Source organism: Besnoitia besnoiti, assembly GCF_002563875.1.
Source record: "Besnoitia besnoiti strain Bb-Ger1 chromosome Unknown contig00202, whole genome shotgun sequence".
NCBI lineage: Eukaryota > Apicomplexa > Conoidasida > Eucoccidiorida > Sarcocystidae > Besnoitia > Besnoitia besnoiti.
The window spans coordinates 1-8,971 of NW_021704065.1; the positions used below are offsets into that span (position 1 = coordinate 1).

General features: G+C 36.6%; 2 protein-coding genes across 2 annotated transcripts; both read right to left on the reverse strand.

Moving 5' to 3' along the window:
• Positions 1-4,779: 4,779 nt before the first annotated feature.
• Positions 4,780-5,107, reverse strand: BESB_041970 (putative apocytochrome b; the record flags this gene model as incomplete). Its single annotated transcript, XM_029362705.1, has 2 exons — positions 4,780-5,004; positions 5,069-5,107. 2 exons carry the CDS (start codon positions 5,105-5,107, stop codon positions 4,780-4,782), a joined length of 264 nt encoding a protein of 87 aa, XP_029214649.1.
• A 2,781-nt stretch (positions 5,108-7,888) lies between these two features.
• Positions 7,889-8,704, reverse strand: BESB_041980 (putative apocytochrome b; the record flags this gene model as incomplete). Its single annotated transcript, XM_029362706.1, has 2 exons — positions 7,889-8,138; positions 8,589-8,704. 2 exons carry the CDS (start codon positions 8,702-8,704, stop codon positions 7,889-7,891), a joined length of 366 nt encoding a protein of 121 aa, XP_029214650.1.
• Between the last annotated feature and the right edge of the window lie 267 nt (positions 8,705-8,971).

The window sequence follows — 8,971 nt, forward strand, 5'->3', positions numbered from 1 at the left end:
ATAACTATTGTGGATATAGAACCAATTGAACACCATGTATTAATATAACAAAGATAATCAGGGTAATCTGGTATCCTTCTTGGCATAACGTTGAAACCAAGTATATGCATAGGGATGAAAATTAATAAGATACTACCTAAGAAGACTACAAACCAGATGCTTAAATATGGAGAAGCACCGGTATTTACATGGAATAGATTTACAGTATCTCCGAACATATCTCTGCTATAGAAGATAAAGCCACATATAGTAGCTAGTACTGCACCAAGAGATAATACGAAATGGAAATGAGCTACAATATAGTATGTATCATGTAGGGCAATATCCATACCAGCGTTACCCATAACTACACCTGTAGTACCACCTAGAGTAAACAATAGGATAAAACTAAGAGCAGCCCATAGATCTACAAGTTGTATGGCTAGCCATATAGGTACCTAACCAGTTGAAAATCTTAGTACCGGTAGGAATTGCAATCATAATAGTCATAGCAGAGAAATAAGCTCTGGTATCTACCTCTAGACCGACTGTCATCATATGATGTGCCCATACTAAGGAACCTAGAATAGAAATACAACCCATAGCTAAGATCATAGATTGTCCACCGAAGACAGATCTAGCAGCATACATAGATAATGTCTGCGAGACTACACCAAAAGCAGGTAAAATTAGAATGTATACCTCTGGATGTCCGAAGAACCAGAATAGATGTTGATAAAGTACACTATCACCAGAATACATAGAATCATAAAATTCAGTGTTTACGTGTAGATCAAGAAGGATCATAACTAATCCACCAGTAAGAATAGGTAGAGTGAAGACTAACATAAGGCAGTAAATATGATAGCCCAGATATATAGAATATAGTTCTTAGCACCAGCATTAGAACCCATGAAGACGCAAGTACCAAGGAAGTTAATAGAACTTAAAATACTACTAATTCCTAGTACTGCAAGACCTCCGATAATCCAATCAGTTGCCTCTGGATTTAACACCATCAAGCTAGTACTTAGTGGAGGATACATTGTCCAACCAAGACCACTACCAAACTCGGAACAAATACTTTGAGTTAACAACACAGAACCTAATGGTACTAGAAAATAGGAGATCGCGTTAGTTCTTGGGAAAACGACTTCCGAACCACCAATATATATTGGTACAAAGAAGTTACCATATCCTCCGTACAAAGCAGGCATTAAGAACATAAAGATCATAGCTAGGCCATGTATCGTTATTATCACATTATAAGTAGCTATCGTCTCTGTACAAATGATCCGCGATCCAGAACTGTATAACTCAAATCGAATAAACAAAGACATTATAGTTCCTAGAATACTGAAGATGACTCCGGTTATGAGATACAGACAACCAAGTTCTTTATGATTGCAGTACACCACCACCCCACTGGACTGCTTAAGACAGCTAAAAGTGTTGGATTTCAATATCACGGTAATCATGTTTGCTTGGAAGCTGTAGTCATTATAACTATTGATTTAGTATAAGCATAGAAACCAATCGGTAGTAAGATATACGATAGTAGCTAATCTACCATATAAGATATAAGTCGCTTGTGGAATAGCACTACAATAATAATCAAGAAGATTCATACTGATACCAAATAATTACCCATACACTGACTACATTTCGAGTCATAAAATGTTGTCGTATCAACATTCGAGTATTCAAAGCTCGAATTTCAGATAAAAGAGCTAAGTTAATGAGAGAGGACATAAATACATAACAAACCACCGTTTTGGATGGGATTACTTTTAACACCGCATAATATGCTAAAAAGTACCATTCAGGTACGATATGAAGCGGAGTTACAAACCGGTTCACTGGTATGGAGTTATCTGGGTGCGATAATTCAATCAAACCAAAAGCCGTTTGTAAGAAAATTAAACCAATTAGATAGGATAGACATTTAGCATCGGTCATTAACATATGAGGATAGAAGGCTACTTTAAGTGCGGAATCAATACCTGCAGGGTTACTAGAACCATTTAAATGTAAATAGAAGATGTGTAATACAATTAGAATGCAACCTACAAAAGGTAATATAAAGTGCAATACAAAGAATCGTTTTAATGTTACATCAGATACATAGTATCCACCGAGTAACCAAGGTACTAAATATGGTATTGGAGAAAGGAGATTAGTAATGACTGTAGCACCCCAGAAACTCATCTGTCCCCATGGTAGTACATAACCGAGGAAAGCAGTGGCTATAGTAAGTAGATATAAAACTAAACCAGACATCCAAGCAGTAGTTAAATAACTATAGCTGGAGTTATACATACCTCGAGACATGTGTATTAAGATACACAAGAAGACGAAAGAAGCAGTTGTTGCATGCAACATCCTAAATTCCCATCCTGCTGCTACCTCTCTAACTAGATGTTGAACACTAGCAAATGCACAAGATGCTTCAGAAGTATATCGGAACGCTAAAGTGATACCTGTAATTATTTGGAGTACAAAGTAATTGCAACTAAGAAACCAAAGTTATAAGATGAATTTAGATTGAGAGCACACCGATAAAAGACGAGGTGTGCCCGGAATAGACTCATGGAAATTTGGTGTGTTCTCGAAACCATGCTAGGCACAATAGAACTTCGTTAAATAACTACATATTAAAATGAGCGCATGTAAACTAGTCTTAAACACACCGCTCGTCACGTAACAAATCTCAAATCGTACTGTAGATTTTATATATGTACCGTAACTATAACCATGGTGACATCCAATGTTCACGCTCAATCTTACCATACATAGTACTTTATGATCCCAGGCGTTTAATAAGTCAAAGTTTAGCCGGGAAGTTAGCGTCTAAAATATATAACCGATAGTCTCAACTTAGATGCACAGATGGACATAATTAATCCTTGTACGGTTTGTACCTACTTGACTCCTCAGTTTAAGCAGAACTGTAGTTTCTCGGGACTAAAGTCAGCATAATCAATAAAAAGGTTTGTTCAGCCACTGGTTCACCATCAACTACCTTGTTTCGACTTCGTACCGACTGTGTTATTGTAGCACATATCAATCCCTTAAATAGGGATATTTATCCCAAACAACCGGATCGTGTTGGCTAGGTGAACTAATCACGTTTCATAAATACAATCAGTGGAAGCTCTTTTTGATTTCCGATGAACGGAGTTACATATTAGATTCTCTTCGCTCCCATGGTATTTAGTAAGTTAACATTGAAACGTATTCCAGTGTAAAGTTTGAAACGTAATCCAGCTTTACCTTCTATGTTGTTATGTTAACCAAATAAGTTTCATCGTTGTTGATATGTCATTGACATGTTTGATAACATAAATACTAACAAACCACCGGTTTTGGATGGGATTACTTTTAACACCGCATAATATGCTAAAAAGTACCATTCAGGTACGATATGAAGCGGAGTTACAACCGGTTCACTGGTATGGAGTTATCTGGGTGCGATAATTCAATCAAACCAAAAGCCGTTTGTAAGAAAATTAAACCAATTAGATAACTATGGTAGATGGGAACAAACTGTTCTCCAGACGTTCTTACCCAGCTCACGTATTACATCTGACGGTGAACTAGCGTTCCTAACTGATCTTGTTCAATAACAAGGAGTAATGAGCCGACATGGAGGTGCTGATACAATCGAGGATTAGAACTCCCAATATTATCTGACCTGTTATCCCCGCGTACCTTACGACGTTATATGATTTAGAGATAGAATGTAATGTGGATTAATATCACATGGTTTCTACAAAGTGTAGATATAAAATAGTGAATGGTTCTGTAAAGATCTTGCATAACATACCTTTAGATTGCTTAGCATTATAGAGTTGTAGGCATGTAAGTAACTAAAGAACTATAGATACTTTGAGTGAAGAATACAAGGATAGCTCCAACAATAACATGGCTAAAATGGTATACCAGTTAAGATGAAAAGTCCATTACCAAATGCATTATCATTAAATATAAGAGATAGTCCTAAGTATTCCGTACAGACTAACATTAAAGAAGGCGACTACCAAAGTGAATGTCATGATATTCGTACAGCTTGTATACAAATGTTTGGTTTTTCAAATATACGCTGGATACCACTATACTTAATGCAGAGCATAGTTAAGATGATAACTATTGTGGATATAGAACCAATTGAACACCATGTATTAATATAACAAGATAATCAGGGTAATCTGGTATCCTTCTTGGCATAACGTTGTGTAGTTATATGAAGCGTACATTCCTTAATATCTGGAACAATAGATTATGGTTAGGTAGTGGAACAAGGAGAGCGTCTGTTGTACATCAACACTAGATACTGCTAATACCACTGTAGAGGTATAGTATATAATCCCTGCCCGGTGCAGTAAAATGTAAACGGCGGCTGTATTATGACGGTCCAAAGGTAGGTAAATCCTTGTCGGGTAATTATCGTCGTGCGTGAAAGTTGGTCCGACTCTTCACATGTCGTTTATCTAAAACTTTCTTAAATAGAATTATCTTTGAATATGAGGATCCAGATGGCCCGACGGTTAGACCTGAGCACCTTTACATCCCTTAAATCATATACAGGATCAAATCTTCCTTGAGCGACTCGACAGGCACTAGAGATAGCGTGAAAGCTCTTTTGATTTCCATGAACGGAGTTACATATTAGATTCTCTTCGCTCCCATGGTATTTAGTAAGTTAACATTCAAACGTATCCAGTGTAAAGTTTGAACGTAATCCAGCTTTACCTTCTATGTTGTTATGTTAACCAAATAAGTTTCATCGTTGTTGATATTTCATTGACATGTTGATAACATAAATACTAACAAACCACCGGTTTTGGATGGGATTACTTTTAACACCGCATAATATGCTAAAAAGTACCATTCAGGTACGATATGAAGCGGAGTTACAAACCGGTTCACTGGTATGGAGTTATCTGGGTGCGATAATTCAATCAAACCAAAAGCCGTTTGTAAGAAAATTAAACCAATTAGATAATATGGTAGATAGGGAACAAACTGTCTCCAGACGTTCTTAACCCAGCTCACGTATTACATCTGACGGTGAACTAGCGTTCCTAACTGAATCTTGTTCAATAACAAGGGAGTAATGAGCCGACATGGAGGTGCTGATACAATCCGAGGATTAGAACTCCCAATATTATCTGACCTGTTATCCCCGGCGTACCTTACGACCGTTATATGATTTAGAGATAGAATGTAATGTGGATTAATATCCACATGGTTTCTACAAAGTGTAGATATAAAATAGTGAATGGTTCTGTAAAGATCTTGCATAACATACCTTTAGATTTGCTTAGCATTATAGAGCTTGTAGGCATGTAAGTAACTAAAGAACTATAGATACTTTGAGTGAAGAATACAAGGATAGCTCCAACAATAACATGGCTAAAATGTATACCAGTTAAGATGAAAAGTCCATTACCAAATGCATTATCATTAATATAAAGAGATAGTCCTAAGTATTCCGTACAGACTAACATTAAGAAGGCGACTACCAAAGTGAATGTCATGATATTCGTACAGCTTGTATACAAATGTTGGTTTTTCAAATATACGCTGGATACCACTATACTTAATCCACTTAACATGATGGTCATGAAAAGCACAAGAGAACTTGGATCCGGTAAACAAAGACCTTCAAGATCTAAACCAGTAGTCCAACTCGTAGTATATACTCCCCAGAAAAAGGTAGTTTATATCAACCTAGGAATCCCATTTTAGTAAGTGTAACATGGAGTCTAGCTTCAGTTGTTATCTGATTGGTATTGCATGCCCTGAGTACGTAAGGAAAAGGAAAGGTTAACCGCTATTTAAACACAACAGTTACCGTAGCTGTAGATGAATGCTAAATCTAGAGTATCTCTCCTAAGACACTGCATAACATATGAATGCTCCTTCCGCCATTCGTTGACTGTGTTTACCACGGGGAATTAGAACAGAATACCAAGTTCTTTATGATTGCAGTACACCACCACCCCACTGGACTGCTTAAGACAGCTAAAAGTGTTGGATTTCAATATCACGGTAATCATGTTTGCTTGGAAGCTGTAGTCATTATAACTATTGATTTAGTATAAGCATAGAACCAATCCGGTAGTAAGATATACGATAGTAGCTAATCTACCATATAAGATATAAGTCGCTTGTGGAATAGCACTACCAATAATAATCAAGAAGATCATACTGTATACCCAAATAATTACCCATCCACTGACTACATTTCGAGTCATAAAATGTTGTCGTATCAACATTCGAGTATTCAAAGCTCGAATTTCAGATAAAAGAGCTAAGTTAATGAGAGAGGACATAAATACTAACAAACCACCGGTTTTGGATGGGATTACTTTTAACACCGCATAATATGCTAAAAAGTACCATTCAGGTACGATATGAAGCGGAGTTACAAACCGGTTCACTGGTATGGAGTTATCTGGGTGCGATAATTCAATCAAACCAAAAGCCGTTTGTAAGAAAATTAAACCAATTAGATAGGATAGACATTTAGCATCGGTCATTAACATATGAGGATAGAAGGCTACTTTAAGTGCGGAATCAATACCTGCAGGGTTACTAGAACCATTTAAATGTAAATAGAAGATGTGTAATACAATTAGAATGCAACCTACAAAAGGTAATATAAAGTGCAATACAAAGAATCGTTTTAATGTTACATCAGATACATAGTATCCACCGAGTAACCAAGGTACTAAATATGGTATTGGAGAAAGGAGATTAGTAATGACTGTAGCACCCCAGAAACTCATCTGTCCCCATGGTAGTACATAACCGAGGAAAGCAGTGGCTATAGTAAGTAGATATAAAACTAAACCAGACATCCAAGCAGTAGTTAAATAACTATAGCTGGAGTTATACATACCTCGAGACATGTGTATTAAGATACACAAGAAGACGAAAAGAAGCAGTTGTTGCATGCAACATCCTAAATTCCCATCCTGCTGCTACCTCTCTAACTAGATGTTGAACACTAGCAAATGCACAAGATGCTTCAGAAGTATATCGGAACGCTAAAGTGATACCTGTAATTATTTGGAGTACAAAGGTAATTGCAACTAAGAAACCAAAGTTATAAGATGAATTTAGATTGAGAGCACACCGATAAAAGACGAGGTGTGCCCGGAATAGACTCATGGAAATTTGGTGTGTTCTCGAAACCATGCTAGCACAATAGAACTTCGTTAAATAACTACATATTAAAATGAGCGCATGTAAACTAGTCTTAAACACACCGCTCGTCACGTAACAAATCTCAAATCGTACTGTAGATTTTATATATGTACCGTAACTATAACCATGGTGACATCCAATGTTCACGCTCAATCTTACCATACATAGTACTTTTATGATCCCAGGCTGGTTTAATAAGTCAAAGTTTAGCCGGGAAGTTAGCGTCTAAAATATATAACCGATAGTCTCAACTTAGATGCACAGATGGACATAATTAATCCTTGTACGGTTTGTACCTACTTGACTCCTCAGTTTTAAGCAGAACTGTAGTTTCTCGGGACTAAAGTCAGCATAATCAATAAAAAGGTTTGTTCAGCCACTGGTTCACCATCAACTACCTTGTTTCGACTTCGTACCGACTGTGTTATTGTAGCACATATCAATCCCTTAAATAGGGATATTATTCCCAAACAACCGGATCGTGTTGGCTAGGTGAACTAATCACGTTTCATAAATACAATCAGTGAAAGCTCTTTTGATTTCCATGAACGGAGTTACATATTAGATTCTCTTCGCTCCCATGGTATTTAGTAAGTTAACATTCAAACGTATCCAGTGTAAAGTTTGAACGTAATCCAGCTTTACCTTCTATGTTGTTATGTTAACCAAAATAAGTTTCATCGTTGTTGATATTTCATTGACATGTTGATAACATAAATACTAACAAACCACCGGTTTTGGATGGGATTACTTTTAACACCGCATAATATGCTAAAAAGTACCATTCAGGTACGATATGAAGCGGAGTTACAAACCGGTTCACTGGTATGGAGTTATCTGGGTGCGATAATTCAATCAAACCAAAAGCCGTTTGTAAGAAAATTAAACCAATTAGATAATATGGTAGATAGGGAACAAACTGTCTCCAGACGTTCTTAACCCAGCTCACGTATTACATCTGACGGTGAACTAGCGTTCCTAACTGAATCTTGTTCAATAACAAGGGAGTAATGAGCCGACATGGAGGTGCTGATACAATCCGAGGATTAGAACTCCCAATATTATCTGACCTGTTATCCCCGGCGTACCTTACGACCGTTATATGATTTAGAGATAGAATGTAATGTGGATTAATATCCACATGGTTTCTACAAAGTGTAGATATAAAATAGTGAATGGTTCTGTAAAGATCTTGCATAACATACCTTTAGATTTGCTTAGCATTATAGAGCTTGTAGGCATGTAAGTAACTAAAGAACTATAGATACTTTGAGTGAAGAATACAAGGATAGCTCCAACAATAACATGGCTAAAATGTATACCAGTTAAGATGAAAAGTCCATTACCAAATGCATTATCATTAATATAAAGAGATAGTCCTAAGTATTCCGTACAGACTAACATTAAGAAGGCGACTACCAAAGTGAATGTCATGATATTCGTACAGCTTGTATACAAATGTTGGTTTTTCAAATATACGCTGGATACCACTATACTTAATGCAGAGCATAGTTAAGATGATAACTATTGTGGATATAGAACCAATTGAACACCATGTATTAATATAACAAAGATAATCAGGGTAATCTGGTATCCTTCTTGGCATAACGTTGTGTAGTTATATGAAGCGTACATTCCTTAATATCTGGAACAATAGATTATGGTTAGGTAGTGGAACAAGGAGAGCGTCTGTTGTACATCAACACTAGATACAAGGAACTTGACAAACATTAATAGATTTATATAAACGACAAGGACATGAGTCTACTGGATTTTA